The sequence below is a fragment of the Melospiza melodia genome, chromosome 12 (genome assembly GCF_035770615.1).
Source record: "Melospiza melodia melodia isolate bMelMel2 chromosome 12, bMelMel2.pri, whole genome shotgun sequence".
In the NCBI taxonomy this organism is placed as follows: Eukaryota; Metazoa; Chordata; class Aves; order Passeriformes; family Passerellidae; genus Melospiza; species Melospiza melodia.
This window is the reverse complement of record NC_086205.1, coordinates 28274807-28295676: the sequence shown is the minus strand read 5'-3', so window position 1 is coordinate 28295676 and position 20870 is coordinate 28274807. Positions and strand designations below refer to the sequence as shown.

The 20870-nt window shown below is 40.4% G+C and overlaps 2 protein-coding genes across 2 annotated transcripts in view; one reads left to right on the top strand and one right to left on the bottom strand.

The window, feature by feature from the left end:
• The first annotated feature begins 1193 nt into the window (after nucleotides 1–1193).
• On the top strand, nucleotides 1194–7944 carry TM4SF4 (transmembrane 4 L six family member 4). The gene is made up of 5 exons (XM_063167515.1): nucleotides 1194–1589; nucleotides 1838–1927; nucleotides 4643–4776; nucleotides 7312–7501; nucleotides 7727–7944. The coding sequence occupies exons 1-5, from the start codon at nucleotides 1419–1421 to the stop codon at nucleotides 7742–7744; spliced, it is 603 nt and encodes a 200-aa protein (XP_063023585.1). The 5' UTR covers nucleotides 1194–1418; the 3' UTR covers nucleotides 7745–7944.
• A 2715-nt stretch (nucleotides 7945–10659) lies between these two features.
• WWTR1 (WW domain containing transcription regulator 1) overlaps nucleotides 10660–20870 on the bottom strand; it is a 43318-nt gene continuing 33107 nt past the window's right edge. The window contains exons 3-6 of the mRNA XM_063167511.1: nucleotides 20548–20735; nucleotides 15889–16022; nucleotides 15236–15348; nucleotides 10660–14191 (exon numbers count right to left, since the gene is read on the bottom strand). Coding sequence (XP_063023581.1) covers nucleotides 14007–14191; nucleotides 15236–15348; nucleotides 15889–16022; nucleotides 20548–20735 — 620 coding nt within the window. The 3' untranslated portion in view covers nucleotides 10660–14006. The remainder of the gene's footprint in view (nucleotides 14192–15235; nucleotides 15349–15888; nucleotides 16023–20547; nucleotides 20736–20870) is intronic.

Below are 20870 nucleotides of genomic sequence, written 5' to 3'. Positions count from 1 at the left end.
CACTGGCTGCAAAAAAAAAAAGCCACATTGTAGTCAGATAGAGAAGGGGAGAAAGCCAACTAAGACTTATATTCCAGCTACAGGAAACATTTTCCCAGTGCCTGTTACCAAGCCATTGCAAGTGGGAGACATGGGGATCTTCCAGTCCACCAGGAACAACCACTGTCACTGTCCAGGCTGTTCTGCTAGATCCGCACTTCATACCAAGAACCTGTTCACTTAATTCCTGTTGCATTATGCGCCAACTTGAGAAGCCACTCAAAAATTTGTCTTAATAAATACCTGAATAAAACATTTTACAAAGTAAACTAGCGTCATTTCCTCAGAAATCATGAGTCTGCTCAGCACTACAGACACTCCAGTTCCTAGGACTAGTCCTCACAAAAAAATCATCCTCTGATCTTCCTAATATAATAACAAATACATATGATTGGCAGTAGTGACAATCATTTCTTGCCATTCTTTACTGAATAAGCTTAAGTGCTATTAAATATTCTCCTATGAAAGTAAAAAAATGTGTGAGTTATCATAAAACATGGCATATGCCATAATTTCAAAATAAAATCTATGGAAAATACTGTCAGGTTTTTGTTCATTTTCATCATATAACTTAATATTTGGTGAAGAGAGCTATTAAATATTAGAGCATTTCTAATTCAGTCTTTCCTGCAGTCTTCCATCATGCAGAGTATGAAATTACAGAATAAATATAAAATCAATCTTTTAATCCCAAAAATAGAGAAGAAATGCATGCCCTGAGGCATAGTCAAACTACCTAACTTCAATAAATAAGTGCTTCTCATCTTGCTGCAACACAAGAGCTTTCTTGGGTTTCTGGATGTGTATCTTTACTGGTCTAAAATGGCTAATTTTTGCATTAGTTAGTTTCTCTACTGTTTCAATTACAGAACTGTCTCACAACATGTAAAAACTTGGACTATGAATATGTTATTCATATCAGCTGACTCATTACGCATTTTTTTGTCAGTCCTTGCAAAGTAAGTGTTTTCTAGTATGAAGAAAGATCATGTGTTGTAAAAATGATGATCCAGAGCTGAGACACATATCAACCTATGACCTGAGCCCAGATTATGAAATGTGTCAGCCACCTTAGTAAAATATTAACCGATTTTGTGGGTTGTCATAGTAAAATGAGAGGCTGCCCTGAACGTAACTTCATTTACGGACATTCAGAAAATTGACATCACAGCTGCAAGGACATATAAAGGACCAGCACAGTGCATTTTCAACTGACTGCAGGAACACTGACAGGAGCATTCTACAGGCTCAATTCCTCTAACAGCACAACAGAAACTGGATTTTGCAAAGTACACCCAGAAGCTTCTTTTTATAAATCAGTTCTGAGAACATCTGAGAGACTTTATCTTCAATTGTGTTTACAATTCCTTTAAAGAAGCATGTGCACGGGAGGCTGTGCCAAGTGCCTGGGAAGCACTCTCATCCCCCTGGCTGTGCTCTGCACCCTTGCTAACATTTTGTTGTTTTTCCCCGGAGGAAAAGTTGAAGAGAGTGCACACATTACAGATGAAGTTTGGTACTTTGGAGGGATCTTGGGATCGGGTGTATTGGTAAGTGTCTAAATTCAGATATTTATATCTTCCCCCCATCCACAGCCATGACTTGCATTGTTGAATTTTCTCAGGACTGCAAATTCCTCTTGGATAAACAAATAAGTTATAAGCCATCCAAAAGTTTGGCAATAAGTAACTTAAACTAATGATAAGGAAAAAAAAACCAAACCCATAAAATTACTATATTTAAAATAAGATGTAATTTGAATTCATCCCAGTTCAAACTATATTTCTATTATTCATAGATGATCTTCCCTGCCTTGGTATTTTTGGGCCTTCAGAATAATGATTGCTGTGGATGCTGTGGTAATCGGAGCTGTGGAAAGAGGTTTGCGGTAAGTGAAAGGAAACATGGCAAAAAAAGTAAAAGCTGAATTGTTACTGATATACATATTTTCCTCTCACAGCCATTGCGAGTCTAGATAAAGGCTATCTTGAGTGTGGGACAAAAAGCCCTGCCATTTGTTTGAGTGCTGGGAAGTAGAAATAGCAGGCTGTAAAAATTGTATTATGCCTCTGATGTTTTACCTCCTGTACTAGAACAGTATAGCCTCATTGTTTTTTGCTATCAGGATAGCAAAAGGATATCAAGATACTTACAGTCACTATCACAATTAAAATTTATTGCTGAAAGATCTACATTTTGTTTTGCAGAGTACAACAGTCCTCTCCTTAACCATTTTTTGTTGGCAACTTTTAAAATCACTCTGTCAGTCAGGCACTACATTCCCAACTCACTGCAGGCCAACAAAATGAGATGTGTTTCATTAGATTCACAGGAAGATTTTCAGGAAGGAATAGACCTCAGGACATCACCTAATCCAACCTCCTACTTTAAGCAGTGTGGGTGAGGCTCCACTTTGAATTTATAGCTAACTGATTTTCACACTAGAAAAGCTTCCAAAGAATACTTTCAGACACTTATAAATATAATAAATTATAATAAATATCTCAAGCATTTTAGTTTAAAAATTAAATTAGAAAAAAAATTATTCCTAGTAGGAAAAGATGTATTTTTGAAATAAATTCTCTTGATCCAGTAGATCATTATAGTTTTTAAATAAAGGAACAGATTTTCCACTGAGAATTAAAAAAAAAAGAGAGAAAAACAAATAGGAAAAGATTCATGCCTATGAGGTTGACTGAAGAACTTTCCCTAAATTCTCTCTTTGATGCTGTCTTCACGCAATACCAACAAAACAGGTTGAACCTTGAGAAGGAGGAAATGGAGCCATCTGTTTGTCTTTACAACACTGCATGATCCATTTTCTGCAAGCAGTGAGAGAAGCTGGTTGAGTTTTGCAGAGCACATACCGCTCCACAGGCAGCCAAGAGCTGCGGGGCTGCTACTGCTCAGCCAAGAGTGACCAGGGCCACAGGCAGTGACCAGGGCTGGCCACAGGCAGTGACCAGGGCTGGCCACAGGCGGTGACCAGGGCCTCAGGCAGTGACCAGGGCTGGCCACACGCGGTGACCAGGGCCTCAGGCAGTGACCAGGGCTGGCCACACGCGGTGACCAGGGCTGGCCACACGCGGTGACCAGGGCTGGCCACACGCGGTGACCAGGGCCTCCCTCCCGCAGTGACCAGGGCCTCAGGCAGTGACCAGGGCTGGCCACACGCAGTGACCAGGGCCACACGCGGTGACCAGGGCTGGCCACACGCGGTGACCAGGGCCTCAGGCAGTGACCAGGGCTGGCCACACGCAGTGACCAGGGCCACAGGCGGTGACCAGGGCCTCCCTCCCGCAGTGACCAGGGCCTCAGGCAGTGACCAGGGCTGGCCACACGCAGTGACCAGGGCCACACGCGGTGACCAGGGCTGGCCACAGGCAGTGACCAGGGCTGGCCACACGCGGTGACCAGGGCCTCCCTCCCGCAGTGACCAGGGCCTCAGGCAGTGACCAGGGCTGGCCACACGCAGTGACCAGGGCCTCCCTCCTGCCGTGACCAGGGCCACTCACGGTGACCAGGGCTGGCACTCGCAGTGACCAGGGCCAGCACTGGCTGCGTGGGGGCCAACCTGCAGGTGTGTGGTGCTGCTTGCAAAGCAGCCTGCCTTCCCTGCTGACAGCATGCTAGAGTGCAGCTGACTGGCAGTATTGATACTGTCCAGAGTGCCAAGTACACTCTACTCCAAGAGTCCTATGGACCTTATCAGCATCAGCGTGTCTGAGAACCAAATTTGGTATTTTAGCTGAAATCCATTATTATGATGTCTACTACAAAATCATAATTTTTAAGTTAGCCCTGACAGATATATCAACATAAAAATGCAGGCTAGGACTCAAGACAAGACTCTTGCAATGAGGTCTGAACAAAAAATCACATTGTACTTGATTATATTAGAGGTAATTTCCAACCCAAATGATTCTGTGACATGAAAGTATTGGGTTTTTTTCTTCACTTGTATCACTTTATTCCTACAAAATACATAACCTTAACCTACAAATTGTTATGGCTACAAGTATTTCAGAATTCAAGCAGGGCATTAGTTCTAGCATGATTTTACTTACATATTAGTATAAATGGAAAATTCTGTAACAGAAACCAGAAAAATAAAGACATACTTTCCCATCCACTCCAATTGTAATACTAGGGCTTACACCTGTGAGGAGGTAAAGTATACTAATACAAAACCTAAAGGGAGACTTGGGAAGGAAAACTGTAATTATTTGGTCCAAATATAACCAAGATACCAAAGCCGACTTGTAAAGGATACTGAAGATTTTTTTAATGCCTTGAGTGGTCCAAGACTTTAGTTCTTGCTTGCAGTGTCCTGAGATGAAGGTCTGGCAAGACAGAGGAGCAAGAGGCCCCAGAGGGGAGCAGTGCCATCTGCTGCCAGGCCCTACCTTCTCCTCCTCAGGCACACAGGGCCAATGCTGCTAAAGCTTTAAAATACCAATACACATTTTCTATGCAATGAAAACTAATAGGCTTCAGCTGTTCAGGTGTTGACTATTTGACTATTAACAGCTGAATTTAGGGAACATTTCAGGGAACAGCTGAATTTAGGGAACCAAAATAACATTATTTTTCTCTTCATCAGATGTTTTCTTCTATAATATTTGCTGCCGTTGGAGTTGTGGGAGCTGGATACTGCTTTATTTTGTCAGCAGTAGCCCTAAACAAAGGCCCTAAATGTCAAAGTCAAGGAGTCTGGACCTACCCTTTTGAGGCTGGGTAAGACAAGGCAATCAGAAAAAAAGATATACATGTTTTAAGTTTGTGAGATGATTCAAATTCCAAATCCATTGTATAAAAATGAGAATGATATTGCTTGTCTAAATTATATAAGTTCTTACAAGTGTTTGCAGCACACAGCAAGACTTCATAAGGTTCAAGAGCATGGATTTAAAGAAAAGCAAGTACAATGAAAACTACTGAGTTTCAAAGGGGCCTATAAAGAGAAAGGTTATTCTTGGGATGATAAGCAACATATGGGGATAAATTCCACTTTGATGAATAGCAATGACACATTGAGACATCTCTCAGGGTCTTGAAGGAATTGGCTGATGTAATTGCTCCATATTTGAAAAGTCCCGGCAGCCAGGTGGAGCCCCAGGTGTCTGGAAAAGAGGAAACAATACACCCATTCTTTTAAAAGGGTAGAAAGGAGGAGCCTGGGAACCATCAACCTGCCAGTCTCCCCTCTGTGCCTGGGAAGATCACGGATCAGCTCCTCGTAGCAGGTCTGATGATGCACATGGAGGACAGGGAAGTGATTTGTGTCAAGCAGAATGTCTTCACCAAAGGCAAGCCCTGCCTGACCAACCCAGGGGCCTTCTATGGTGGGGTGACTCCATCAGTGGATAATGGAAGAACAGCAGAAGTCATTTATCTGGACACAATCCCCCACAATATCCTGCTCCCCAAACTGGAGAGAGATGGATTTGATGGTGAACTGCTAGATGGAGAAGAAAGTGTTTGGATGGTTGCATCCGGAGGGTGTTGGTCAGTGGCTCAGGATCCTTGGACATCAGTGACAGGAGGTGTCCCTAAGGCACTGGTGTTATTTCATATTTTCACTAATGACACAGATGAAGGGGGCTACCAATGATGATCAGAGGGATGGAACACCTCTTCTATGAAGAAAGGCTGTGAGAATTGGGTTTCTTCAGCCTGGAGAAGAGAAGCTTCAGGGTGATTGTGGCTTTCCAGTACCTGACGGGAGCCTACAAGAAAGATGGAGAGGGACTTTTTTTATAAGAGCACATAATGACAGGACAAGATAATGGCTTTAAACTAAGAGCAGGTTTAGATAAATTATTAGGAAAAAATTCTTCCCTATGAGGGTGGTGAGGCACTGGCACAGGCTGCCCAGAGAAGTTGTGGATGGCCCATCCCTGGCAGTGTTTGAGGCCAGGTCGGGCAGGGTGTGGAACAACCTAGGACAGTGGAAGGGGTCCCTGACCTTGGCAGGGGGATCAGAATGAGATGATCTTTCAGACCCCTTCCAACCCAAACCATTCTGCGAGTCTACGATTATATTGAAATTTAATGGCATTCAAATAATTACATAATATAATATAATAATATAATATATGTATAATTTTATTTTGGCTATGGCATTTCGAAGCTGCTTGCTCCTCATGCTGTGCAACTCAAAGATGTTCACTTTCATGTATATTTATCACTTAAATCCAGCTATCCCACTGCTGAGACTGAAGTCAAGACAAGTTCAACAAACAACAGGGCACAATGTGCTACTGAGGAGAGCAGGTGTGATCAGAACAGAATGGCAAGGGCTGCAGTAAACTCTCCATTACCTCAGAGCCTTTAATGTAGTCTGCCTCAGTCAAGAGTGACCTGGCAGCATTTCTTACATAATATAAGAAAAAAAAAAAATCACCTGAAAAAAAAAAAAGGAAAGAGAAAAAAAAGAAAAAAGAGAAAAAAAAAAAAGAAAACGAGAAGTGTACAGCTATAGGATTATTTGTTCATAGGCCACTGAGGGCCAGAAACCAACTCCCTTGGTCTCATTCTGAGTCTTTGGAAATATGCTCTGTTTCAAACATTGTTTTGATTGCAGTCCAGAAATCACTTGACAAAAACACAAGTCAGCACTAAGAATATGCAGATGGAATATAGCCAGTGGTTAAGCAGTTTACAATTAAATCAAAATGTGAAGGTAAAAATTATGGAAGTTATTACCTTTACTTTAGATGAGGCATCTAGAACAGCAAAAGCTGTTATTTTCAGCTCAGTGGACAAGAGGTGATATGCATGATTTCATGATTTGTTTTGATAATTCAGTTGTTTTGATTACAATGTACTCCCTTGTTCTCAACTCTACTTTGAGATACTGGATTACCTATCCTGATCACAGTCTCCCACCCACCCCCATACACAAAAAAATGCTGTAATCAAGTAAAAGCAGCAAAAATGCCCCTGACAAAACACTGTAACAGACAAAACCCATTTGGCACATGCTTGGCTAAGATCTTTTCTTCCAAAACACTAAAAATGGTTCAATTGTATCAAACACATACTTGTCTCCAATTGCTCCCTTTTGATGTCTTGTTTTTTCCAAATCACTTGCTTCAGCTTATCTAGAAACTAAGCTGAAGTCAATTTCTAGACAAGTAGCACCAGTGTGGCAATGGAAATTCACCGAAGTGAGCAGAACCATGTCGCAGCAGTGACAGCCTCTCCGTGGTGAGAGACCCCTTTATGAGTTAATATGCTCTTCTTCCTAACTGTTTTGTTCTCATGCAGGGATTACCTTGGTGACCATGAATTGTGGAGAAAGTGTACATCACCTGATAACATTGTCCCGTGGCACCTGACCCTCTTCTCCTTGCTGCTGGTGATGAGCGGGATCCAGGCAGTGCTCTGTGGCATTCAGGTGGTGAATGGCATCTTTGGAACCATCTGTGGGGACTGCAAATGCTGCGGATGTTGTGGGGTGAGCAACCGATGGCTCTCCTTTGTTATTCTGTGTACTGATGACTTACATACACACCTCTGGCTGACAGGCAGAAAAACTAAACTGCCCTTCCTCCAGCTCTGTGATCATGTTTTCTAACATACTGCCAAAACCATGCATTGCTGCCATTAGGAAATAATAAAAGCCTTTGAGAGTCACACCAATAGCAGCCAGGAAATTACCTCCATGTTTTTATTCTTCCAGGGAGAAGGAACTGTCTAATGAACAGGAATATTGCAGACAACTGTCCTCATCCTGAGAGAATCCCTTCTGCAGCTACTCCACAAAGCAGCCCTCAGATGCACTGGCTCTGGCCAAGATGAGAATGAAGGGCTCCTCCTCCCACCAGTGTTATGAAGCCCTGACTCCCTTTCCAGCCTTCCTGAAATCTCTCATCATGGAATAAAATAAGTGAAATACAACTCTCACATTCATATTTATTTTTGTAAAAGAGCTTCCATTTAAAAAGAGGGTATTCTCAGGCAAAATACAAATTTGTGTTACTATTTCTATTCAGGTCAGTTAAGTAGCTTGTAAATCCCCAAAGTTTCCAATCTACACATGAGCACAAATGCTGTTTATTAATCTTTTTGTACAAGTTCAATTTAGCTGTATTTGGCACAATACTATGAAAGAGAGAGGAAAGACAATGACAGCTATCTCAAAGGCAAAAATAACTTTTAGAAAGAACTTTTAAAACTTTAAAAGAAAAAGCTACTTCCCGAAGGAATCAAGGAGAAGATAGGAGGGATTGGAGACATTTGAGGGATTCAAATAAACTAATAAGCTTCTTTTAAAAATTCTGAAACAAATTTTCACATACCAGCTTGCCAGGTTGGATGTCTCAATGCTTCTCAATATTGGCCAAATCTGTTCTGAAAATTTTCCTTCTGAAATAATGATCATGTGGTCTGTGCTTTCAGAAAATGTATGTCATGAACTGTGTATTTACACTAGGAGATATCTGAAGAATCTAGAAGTACTTGAAAGCACTGGAAGCTGTTGAGCAATATGCAGAAATGTTAAAAAGTTTGATATAGGTACTGAGAATTATGTTGTACAAGATGATAAATTACAAAAATTACAAAAAAAACCTCTTCAGAAACAGCTCTCTATCCTACCTGTTCTACTGCATTGCCCAGGAACTTGAGAGTACCCTTTATTTCAACACAAACACACACTGTGCAACTATCTCACATCTATTCTTTCATCTGTGGTGAGCAGCTGTCCTGCACCTCATCTCACATTTGCCCTGTTTGATTTTTATGAAGCCTTTGGGAACAAGGAGTGTTTCTCATCAGTGTTCAACAAGGGGATGGGTAGCTGCACTGAGTACAGCTTTGATATATCAATAAGCAGAGTACATAAATTTCTGTGGGAGATGGGGTAAGAAATAACAGGCAGCAAGCTATGATACCTAAAACCATAATCAATGAGCTACAGCTTCTAAGAGGCACCCAGCTACGTGATGGCTTTCTAATATGAGCTAATATAGAACTGATACACAAGGCACACACACTTCAACTTGTGATCCAGACTGCATTCACACCTTGGCCTTCAGGCGTAGTGAAAAAGGGTAAATGAGCCAGAATCAGCAGCCCAGCTGAACCCACACTTCGGAGTACCACAATCATATTCCAAAATCTATTCTAATCTGAGGCTCTCCCTTAGCACTTAATTTCAAGCAAATCACACATCTGCAGTATCAATTCTGCAGTAACTGGAGATTGTTCTGTTTTTACTCAGCAAAGCATCCAGTAAAATGAAGGAGAGGGATTAATTCTAGAACCTCATAACAGAGAATTATGTAAAAAGCCACTGTTAATTATTGAAAAGAAGGCACAGATAAAGAGAGTGCAGCACTAGGAAGGGACAGAAAGATGGTGGTAAGAAAGAAGGCACAAACAAGGATAACTGAAAGGAACCCCGACCAACTTAAAGACCACACTGCGTTACAGTGTGTAGAATTATGAACATAGACTGATACAGAAGTAAAAATAATAGTAGTCAAAAGAAAGAATATTAGTATGCTTTGTAAAAATCTCAGAAATACCCATGCTGGCTGAAGCTTCATTATTCACCCATCAAAACTGTTGGCTGGGTGAGAGCATGGCAACTTCAACACTGCATGGCACTGTTTTAGCTGAGAGCTGTCATAAAAGAATACACATTGGTTATCTAACAACTTGGATTACAACATGTGGAGCATGAGCATGTGATTTTGCGCCCATGCATTTCAGTGGGACAAAATTAAGGTTAAGCCCCTGCACAGCTGAGCTATATACAGTTAAGTCTTTTTTGACTGTCTTCAATAAACAGACTGCAAAAAACGATACATTAACCACAGGACAGGGTCATCTTTCAGGGAATGATGCATTAACTGGAGACTCTTTGCAAAAAGTTCATCTCTAAAGCAGGGAAGTAACATACACAATGTTGAAAAAATAGTTGCTCAGCCCAGAACAAGGGATGTTTTCTCACATCATTCCAGTCTTGAATGTTCATCACCTGTCTCCCGTTCAACTTTAACTCCCTCTTCATGGATTGTACATCACTCATAGTATGACCGGTTGCAAGGCAAACAACCTGGAGACATTCCAGCTGTCAGAGGTTGGGAAGGCTGGCTTCCTCCATTATCCTGACATGGGTGAGGTCTTTGCCCCCATATTTTAATTAAAATCTGTATTTATATTAAAATGTGAATATATATATTGAATATGTATATACATATATGAATAACTGACTATACAATATAAAATTGAATATTTTAATTCAAAATGCATACCTTTTTCACAGAATAGTATGTCCACACCTTTATTCTAAGCAGTGTTCTACAGTTCCCTGGAAGCCTATACTAAAACCCTCAAACCCACCCCTCCCCTAAAGAAATTATTTTAAAAAAACAATATGCATCCAAAATCTTTTAAGTTCATTTGTATTTTTTCATGTAAAAGATCAAAGGAATAATTAAAAAAAAAAAAACAAAACAGAATCAAACACAGGATACAACAGTTTGATCTGATTGCCTCTAGTACAATCTATTGCAAGGTACTAAAAATTAAAAATAAATGCTCACACAAGTCATATAAAAATGAAAAAAGTAAATAAAATAGTTAAAGAACTAGCATATACATGGATGCATGTATTAGGAAACAAGTTTATTTGGACAACCACCCACATTTTTCTGTAATTAAAACAGAGATTTAAATCCTTCCTTTCCCCCAAACAGTATTTGTTGACAAAAAGTCAAACCCAATCCCTCCCCAAGTTACATTCTAACAGTATTACCAGAATACAAACTGTAATTAACCATGTCCCATTACTTCTGTATCACCAAGACTTACATATGACCCCTCAGGGATGGTCACAGCAAAATTGTCCCCCTGGCACATTGGTTGTATTTAAACTACAAGCAGACAGTGTACAATTTAGTACAGTAAATGCTCAAAACCTGAAATAGTACAGTGAAATATTGTCAACAATAAATTTACTTTCATATTACATGTGCTTTGAATACTGAAAAATTCTGCCATAAGCCTGTTTAAAGCCTGAAACTTTTTAAAAGATAACTTTGAAGAACAGATTTTATCGTCATTGCACTTCATTGGATACATTATCTCCGTAACAAAAATTAACAGCTGACAGTGTAAAGGATCACTTTTAATTTAACCAAGATTTGTTTCATGACTGAGTAAAGATCTAACCTAAGATTCTGGCAGCTCTTTCAGCCTGAAGTGCTGCTCCACTCAGTACCTTCCTGTTCCAGATCTACAGCTGGTTTTACTATGGAAGTAACACAGAAACAGAGTTTATGATTGCTTTATCCTTTTAAGGGATTGCACCAAGACACTCAACCACCAGAAATACAAGTAAAAAAGGAATCAAGCTTGCAGCTTCACAGTTATGATAAACACCCGATGTGATTTCACTAGAAAGCTGCACTCGTTTTCCCCATAGACAGAACAGCCTTTGGCTGACAACAATGCATGTGGCTGGGCAGGAATCAGCACCAGCTACCCCACAGAGCTGCTAGCCAACCTGCTCAGAATATCTTCTCTTATGACCAGCTTACATGTTAAATGGTGCAGATTTGCCAGCAGATGAACAAACTGCATTCTCTGAAGGTGACCTGTGGATAGGCTCTGCCACCTGGAGCACACCAGCGCGCAGGTCCGAGCTGCTGTGGGTCACTCCAGCACCTGTGGCTGCCGGCTCCTTATGCCAAAAGAGCAGTGCTGGTGACACGGCCTTCAAAGTTGGCCAGAAAATATCCAATTCTTCACAAACATCAGTCATGGTACTAAATAACAAAACCTTAGGACCATCTCTTTTTCATTTAGGCTGACAACCTGAAGAAATCCTTAAAAGGGAGAGATTAAAACTAATTACAGTAATATTGGTCAGCCCTGCCCGGTCCCTGTTTATTGAAAAGAAGTTTATGGTATCTCAACAGTTAGCAAAACTATCAAGAATAAAAAAAGAAAAACCCAACTAATAACCCCCAAAAGAATAAAAGAAACACAATGCCCATTCAGCAATTAATTTCTGTGCAGACACAACTTTGCTGTTACACTTCTTTTTCTGTTAAAAAAAACCAAAATGAGAACATTTTTAAAAAGCTACCTTTTACTATGTCATAAAACCTCACAACTGTAGGTCTTTGCCTAATATCTTTTTTTTCAAAATTTTAGTGTGTGTTTTTTATTTTCCTTCCTGTGACACCATGTAAACTTAGAAGCTTATCACAGACATGGTCATTTACATTATTGAGTGCTTCTCTTATGTTTTTCACTGAACACCGGAGATTTATTTGCTATGCACCCCTGTCCGCAGCCATCCTTCCCAGCAGGGATCTACATTTACTAACTCATCATTCATCTTCCAAATCTACTCTGTATTCCCACCACTTCATCGCTGACCTTTTCACCTACCTTCACCCAACCAGATGGAAAAAAGGTCTTTAAGGGTCAATATTCTGATGCATCAGTAATATCTTGCTAAGTGTTATCAGACCTTGCAAACACACATTTACACTTAGTGCTACATCTCTTCTTCTCTTTACATAGCCTGGATTAAGCTTAGAGAAAAGTTATAATGCCTTTCATAAAATTACCTATTCTTCAGTATAAAATGCTTATATCCATTAATTATAAATAAGATAATTTCAAAACATTTAAGAATATTCAGGGCTTCATTTGCATTTCAGGAGAACTGCAGACTTAATGCACTTGATGTCTTCTCAGTCCCGAACCTCTGATAAAGAAGTTTTGTAGGACATATAGCAGGCAAAACCACACAGCACATGCCTCGTGTCCTGCGCACCAGTTATGGTAAATGAAAGACATAAAAACTAAGCAGCTTGACCAGGTGAGTCCCAATGCTGCTTTAGCAGTGCCCTGATAAAGTTCCTGGTTCTTTTTCATGTATAGAACTACATGTATTTTTACATTGTCAGTTATAAATATCACTGAAAACAGTATGAGGAAGGTTTTTCTCCCCCGATGTATGACATTAACAAGTTGTGCCACATTTTCCAGAACTGATTTTAAAAGAATAGTTTTGCACTTAAGATACTTGCCACAGATTTTATACATATAAAAAATTGCTTGTTCATGTGTTAAGTTACAAAACTGTAGTGCTTAATATAATAAACTAAAAAACTAATAATTTTTTAAAAAATGCTTGTTTATAATACATTTCTTTGTTTTTAAAAGGCAACAGTCAGTACCAGCCTGGTTTATTTTGTAACAATATTGTAGTGTAAAAATGTTGCTAAATAATTCTGGTATATTGAGACTAGACGCAATTATTTTCTGAAAACTATACAGTAATTTACTGAAAAAAAGAAACTGCTATAGTAGTGTTTGTGCCTTCACAAATATATAATGGGAGTTATTATGCTTGATTGGATCATATTTGAACTGTATTCTATACAGTACAGTTAGTCACTAAGAACTAAAAAAGCTTTTTAAGGCTTAAGTAATTTGATTTTAAAAAAGCTTCTGATAGTATTGTCATAAACATAATAATAAAACTGCTCTCATGTCCTGATCCTTTGCACTTTTTTTGAACCAGGCAAGCTAGGAGTTAGCTTTTCTGACTCACAAAGGCTCCGTGATGTCAGTCAGTACCCAGGAGAGCAGTCAGGGATGTGTACAAACATCAGCCACTTTCTGTCCTAAAAGTGAAGTGTTTCCACCTGGTTTGAAAACATAAAAAAGTACACAGATGTGTAAAGTGGTATGGGGTTTTTTTAAAGAAATATATATCCATGTATGTATTTTTTATATATATATAAATGTATTTCATACTTAAATTAGTATCAATCAAATTCAGGCAGATATTAAACTGACCATAAAGACGATGTAACAAAAGTCAATACGGCAGTATGTTGTATCTCTTGAGGATATTCAGATATTCTATGCCTACCCCAAGAGGAAAAATAAATCTGAATTGCACTGTAGGCCCAACAAGCATTGCCTGATTACAGCCAGGTGAGGAAGGGCTCGTTCTTGTTAAGCACTGACTCCACGTCGTTGAGAATCGGGATCAAGTCCTCTGACTCGAGAGTCCCAAGATCAACGTTCGTCCCCGGAAGGCAGTCGAGGAAATCGGGGAAACGTGTTTGCTGTGCATTTATGTTCATTGCTGTCTGTGCTAGAGTTTCTCCTAGGAAAAGTAAAGAAGAACTTTTGAAGTACCAAAGTCTTATTGTGAGTAATTTAAAACAACAGAACTACATAAAAATGTATTCCCTCTTTCCTACAAGCACTCGGGAGCACTCCTACTCCACACAAATGTTATCTCAAAACTGCATTTAGGTATAGGGTACATATCCCCCTACCAACACATTTCACACCCTTGCTTTGATCTCAGAAGCCCAAAAAGTCCTTTCCAGCAGTGCTCAAAGCACCCAGCTCTGCTCTGCCACTTGGGAAGCACGACAGCTTCAAGTCTGAAGCAGCAAAGAGCCCTCATGCACACCTCCATCCTGTTCCCTGCACCAGGGGCAATGCTGTCCGCAGGAAATAACTGAAAAAAAGTGCTTTACAGCAATTTAGATCTGTAATATTATACTTTTTTCCCCCACAAATTAATAAGAACAAGCATGAAAACCTTTAACAGATAAATCTTTCATTCTCTGCATAATACTGTACTTCTAATGACTTCAAAAGGAAGTTTAGGTGAGGAAGTGCTGAGAATTTCACTCTCTGAAAAAACCCTTGATTTCCTAGTAAATTATTTCATTATTTTAAACACCATGGACACTAACATAAAATAAATATGTATCAAAATGTAAGCAAGCTAAATACATTCTGTTTGAAGGCAAATGCAACTTTGCCAATGTAAGCGACTTACAAACAAGACTGATTTCCCAGAGTTAGAAAATGTATTGATTTGTACATGTAACCCATAACAAGCTTTTTTGTCCCCCTACCATGGACAATAGTATGAAAACAGAAATTAAGGCTTGCATTTCCCAGGTTTTATTTATTCTGTTTAATATCAGTCTGAGGTAAAAGAGCAGAATCTGGATCTAAGTTAAAGCTGAGAACCTTATGGGCACTAAGCACCTTCAAGGCATTTTCTCCCACAATGTCAGTGTGTTCTCTTGATTAGGAAAGCTGCAGATTATCGTTCAGTCATGCAATCATAAAACATTACCAGCCATAATAGATGGATTGTACTTTAAGCTAAATCTGAGTATTCTACCTGTATCCATCTCATCTACGTTGCTGAGGAAATCTTCAGGTGTTGTTGGTATACTGTAGCATCCTAATCCCAAGCCACTGTCTGTACTCTGTTCCCTGGAGTGGTACGGCCCACTACAAATTGAAACATGAAAAACACTCAGTAAAGATCCTCTGACAGACACAATTCCTGAGCACAGTGTCAGAAGAGAACACAGAAATAGATACTGAGTCATTAAGCTTCATCCTGTAACTGCTGGCCAGTGATCAGACAACATAATATTTGCATCACATCAGCCTAAATAACAAAGTAATTTAAGCGAGGTCACTCTTAAATTTTGAAATACACACATGCATATATAACTCTCTAGCTGAAATCAGTTCTGACAGCCTAAAAAGTTGCATGTATTTACACGTAGGTAACACACCTATTCTACCTAGTCTTCTACATACACTAACAATAGAATTAAAACCACCTGTTACAATTTATTGCTTTTTAAAAAGATTCCTTCTTGAAGCATAAACTGAAAGATTTTGGGCCAGCCACTCAGCCATCCCCTCTGTTTACAGTAAGTAAAAAAAAGAAGATGATATAGGGATTATTTTGGAGAGACACCTGTAACAGCCTAGAGAAGGCAACAGAAGCAATTGCCTAATGAAGAAGAATGAACTTGCCTGTTCAAGAAAGGATCTGATCCATTATTTGTGATAGCCCTCATGTCCTGTGTCATGGCAGGGGTATTCACAGCTGTCTGAACTGGGACCATGTTTTCTGGGTCCATAGGAAGTTGTCTGCAAAGAGCAGCCTCCTGAAAAGACAAATAAATACCAGGGAGGGGTTATTCCAAAACTCAGAAACACTCTAGTCTTGTAACAACATATAACAAACACATAACATATTCACTGAAGGAAAGTAATTCTGAGTGATGTCACTATGAGCATTTGTTTACTCCGATATGAAGAAAACCATGACCGTGTCTTAAAGCACCACAGAATTTAGCTGTCAGTTCTACCATGTCTGGAAGCCAGGCCTGTAATTCATTCAGCTACCACAAAGTACTTAACATGCTACAAGAAAACCACTGGAACCAAGACTGTGATTCAATAACATTTAGAATGAACACTCTGCCTAATAATAAGCATTTGCTTAATGACCTGTCTCCTGTCTATTATCTGCAGGATGACAAACAAGCAATCAGAGCCAAAGGAAACTTATTTTGCAACTCTTCCCGAAAGATAAATTCTTCCAGCATTATCTCTGTGAAACACATATGACATCTAGTGGTACAGAGTTCTATGCAGAGGTTGTCTGACCCCAACTGGATGTTCCAAACAAAAATCCTAAGACCTTAAAATAATAAAGCTATATCTATTTTTACCATAATTAACTCCACTTACTTTTTTTTAATTAAACAAGCAAAGTAAATATTTAATTTAAATCCTAGTAGAAAACTTCTCTGACTCAATCATTCGTTCTCCCCAGCACAGAAAGGATTAACAGGTCTTCAAGGCTAGAATATGATGTTTTACTATGTTTTCAATTATTTGTTTCGTTGAGGAGGAATGGTCTGGTCTCTTTGTGAATAAAGTAGCACATAGTGGTGCCCATAAAAGAAATATTTCCTTTATATCAAAATTATCAATATATATATAATTATATTGATAAATTACAATTTACTTTAGATGGTGTCAGTATTTAGCAAGTGTTAAGAACAAACATTCTTAAGATTCTTAATAGCTTATGTATACTAGGTTTTTGATTAAATTTGTCAAGTGACAATTTTAATGGTGACATTTCTACTTAGAATTTAATCAGCTGGAGTCTGTGCAAATGTACAAACCTCTTAGAAGGAGAAGGTCGTTTTTTTAGCTGTCTACAGGCAGATATTTTCAGAACTTTTTAAAAAATATAAGAATGACATTTACAGCCACACAGGATTTAGACAGGCCATCCAAAACAAAACATCTGTCAGCTGAAAAGCCTGCAGCACCATAAAGAAAAACTCCCACTATCAGTTACATAATCTAACTTCCTGTCTCCTCTTTGTTGCAAAAAACACCATATTTATTATAGAGCTACTTGACTGACTCTCCCTTGGGGAATGGCTCACCTCCCATGTCTTTATTTCAACATATTGCCTGTTGCTTGTAATATGAACTCCATGTGTACTTTTAAAATGTGGAGGAACAGACTCTTGCACACTGGAGTCAGATTTGGCTGGGGAAGCAGACAGAGCACTGGCTCCACCATACATGACATATGTTCTTCAGCTGTAGGTCATTTGTTCAGAAGTCACATTGCAAGTTTATTACTACTACAGATGTCAGATTCCTTTGCTCCTCTGACATTATTACAGCAATGGTAATGGAGAAATTGATCAACCACACAATACCCAAAGCTTTATGATACCCTACTATGTCCTGCTCTCTATTCTAAGCATGACTACAAGGTTTTTAAGAAGAATATTTGTTAATCTTCTACCCTAGGATGAAAGTCTGGCAAAAAATGGCAGCGCTGTCTCGCAGCCCTGTGAGCAGCAATATCAGTCTCAGCCACACCAGCGAGCTCCCAGTCTGAGTGTGGGAGGGTGCCTCCTCCTTGGCCAGCAGAGACCATCTCTGGCATTCAGCTCACAAAGGAACAGGTGCCTTTAGTGATCTGCTTGGCACTGTGACGCACATAAACCCAAAGAACACTTTCAAAATAAGTAACGAAATAAACTAAAAAACCCCACAGAATTCTAATATCAAAAAGTCATGTCAAATGCTTCATGAGTGGTTATCTTCAAAACCTTTTAAAGCTTCACAGCATTACAGTGAGCTGAATGATTCACTGCCTCAGAAAATGTAAACCCTTTTTCAGCTGTATGCCTGACAAGCACAGAAATTTCTTGTCAAATTTCCTAGAACTCTTCTTGGCAGAACTGACCTGAGTTCCACCCTTAGTTGCCAAACTCTCATTTCCAGATGGGGGAGATGAGTGAGAGCATTTTTACAGCGGGTTTACATTGCTGGTAGATGCAATTCCTCAGGGTGGAAAGCAAGAGATGTAGACATTGCCTGTGCCACCAGAAAATCACACCCTCGGCCAGTCTGTGCAGTGGCAGGAGCACAGCACAGGAGCACAGGGGCATTTTTCTCTTCAGGTCGTAGCAGGCCAGTAAAGGTCTATTCTGCGAGGAAAAAACAGTGATAAATGTTCCTCTACATGTTGCTCCACTGCTTCTTCAGCCTCTTCTAAGCCTCTGTAACATTCTGTGGACAATTTCTGCAACAGGAGCCCTGGACCAGAAAGAAGCCTCTGGGAAGTATTGCCTTTTTGGGACTATTTGTACCCTCCAAATGTATGCACAAATATAGTGCATAATGGCCCTGCTGCACACAGAGAAGTGCTGGGGCACCTTCTCTGCAGGACCTTTCAGAGATTTCTGACTGACATTACCTCTACCAACTTCCATTTCCAAGAAGCCCTTTAGTAGCAAGCAGATTCTCTCTTTTCCTTTGGAAAGCTGGCAAAACCACATTAGTGTAAAAGAACATTAACTCCTTATAGAATGATAAAACTGAGTAAGGAAACCTTTAAGTAGATGCTATCATACTGGTTTTCTGAAATGCTGCCCTTCTGGAATGCACTCAATCTAGAGTTCTAGGGTTTTAGCAACTCCAGGAAGAGGAGGACAAAGAAGGAAAGAAATTCCCTGAGCCCAGAGCTTCCAGAGCTCCGACCCCTTCCAGGCTGGGCACGCTGCTCCACCCCAGCAGCTGCGGCAGGAATGGCTGCGGGGAGCAGCAGCTGCTGCTGGGCTGAAAGGTTTGTGACCCTCCAAAGAATCCTGGCCCTCGCTCAAATGCTCTGCAGCTCCTCACAGCTGCTGGCAGCAGCATACACCCTTACTCAGCATTTTCCCCTTAGGTTACACTAGAAAAGCAAAAACAGCAAGTGAGGGTCAGGACAGGAGTAACTCTACTTGGACACTGATGATCCAAGAGGATAATTGCACCCTCAGCTGCCAGGATTCAGGATTCTGAGGTTACTGGAAGGAAGTTCACAACACTCTGTTAGGAAGAAGAGATTTTGCATCTTGCTTTCCTCTCTAAGAGTTACACCAGTTGTAAAACTTCAGTAATGCGAAGTGACGGTGTGCTGCTTCATGCAATGTGGAGCTTCAACAAACACTACAAGGGCAGGGTGGTGCTGGGCTCAGTAAGTGGAAGCCTTGACTGAGTATGGCACAGCTGCAGAGTGCTGTGAATGTGTTGGTTTCAAAGTCAGCAAAGCAGCAAAACCCTCCCTTGTGTTAATGGCACAACTGTTTTGAAGCCTAATTTGCTCACCTTGAAAAAAGAATAGAGCCAAAGAAAGTAAAAATAGCTAAGCATGTTGTTAGCATGATGACAATCATGACTAAGCTCGTACCAAATACCCTCACTCTCTTCTCACATCTATCTCTGTCATGAGCTCTTCATGGGAAAGGAGAAGCCACACAAAAGACTTGAGAGCACTGCCCACGTCAGAGACTGCCACCTTAATCTTGTGAAAGTTGCTGCTTTGAAAGGTACTTAGAACTGGTAACTGCAGCATTTGCAAGGCCACAAATAACGATATGTTTCTTGATAAAGTATACTTCTTTTTTTCCATTAAGGAATCTGATTATTATGCCATACAAACACAACACCACTAGTGGACTTCACTGTAACAGGTGAAACACAGTTCTTAAAACTTTGTTTTCTTAAGGCAGTATAAAGGACATTACATATCTATTTTGTACAGAATGAGTCATTTTATAGAGCTGAAACTTAAGATATAGAACAATAAGCAAAACATCCACAAATAACCAACTCTGAAAAGTCTTTAGATCAGAGGTGTTCATGTAAGATGTGAATGTGATTTTATTTGAACTAAAAGGCAAAGGGTGCAAATTAAGAGAGTACAGACTGGAGTCAAGAACAATTCCGTATGTTCTTCCTTTATCTTCAATGAAGTACGAGCATGGTCTCCTGTGCAAACCAAGTTAAACTGCACATGAACCAGTGTTGCCCTAGTTGCTTATGGACAGACACAGAACGGAATTTGGCCCTTACATGACTATTAAGAAAGACTGGTAAGAAAGATGGCAGGTCAGTAACTTCTGATGGATGGCCATCCTGTGTTCTGTTCAGTGCTAGTTTTGAGAAAAAAAATGAAATTATCTGTTTATATTAGTTTTTTGGTTACCCTTCTGTAAAACCATGGTTAGTCTTGGCACACAGTAACAGAGCTACTAAGTGTACTTGTTAAGAATGATGCATTGAACTAAAAGCTCTTGAACAAAGTAAGACTATCTTTGGCGTTACCTGTCGCAGTAACTCCTCCTGGCGCATCCGAATCCGCTCCCTCTCCATCTGGATTCTCTGGAGCCGCAGTTTCTGCTGCTGCTGCTGCTGCTGCTGCGTGGCCAGCGCGCCGGGCAGGGTGAGCAGGGCCGGGGGGCGGCCGGGGGGCGGCAGGGCTGCGCCGGGGGGCAGCGGCGGCGTGCTCAGCACTGCAACGACAGGAGCGCGTGGGGCTGGCTGCAAGCACCGACAGAGCCATGGCACTGACAGAGCCCGTGGCACCCACAGGAGCCCGTGGGGCCGGCTGCAAGCACCGACAGAGCCCGTGGCACACACGGAGCCCG

Excerpts from the sequence above, each read along its gene's own strand:
- TM4SF4 (XM_063167515.1), top strand. The coding sequence starts at position 1,419 with ATGTGCACGGGAGGCTGTGCCAAGTGCCTGGGAAGCACTCTCATCCCC. Across the intron at positions 1,590-1,837 it reads TCTTGGGATCGGGTGTATTG|ATGATCTTCCCTGCCTTGGT; the intron begins GTAAGTGTCTAA and ends TATTATTCATAG. Across the intron at positions 1,928-4,642 it reads GCTGTGGAAAGAGGTTTGCG|ATGTTTTCTTCTATAATATT; the intron begins GTAAGTGAAAGG and ends TCTCTTCATCAG.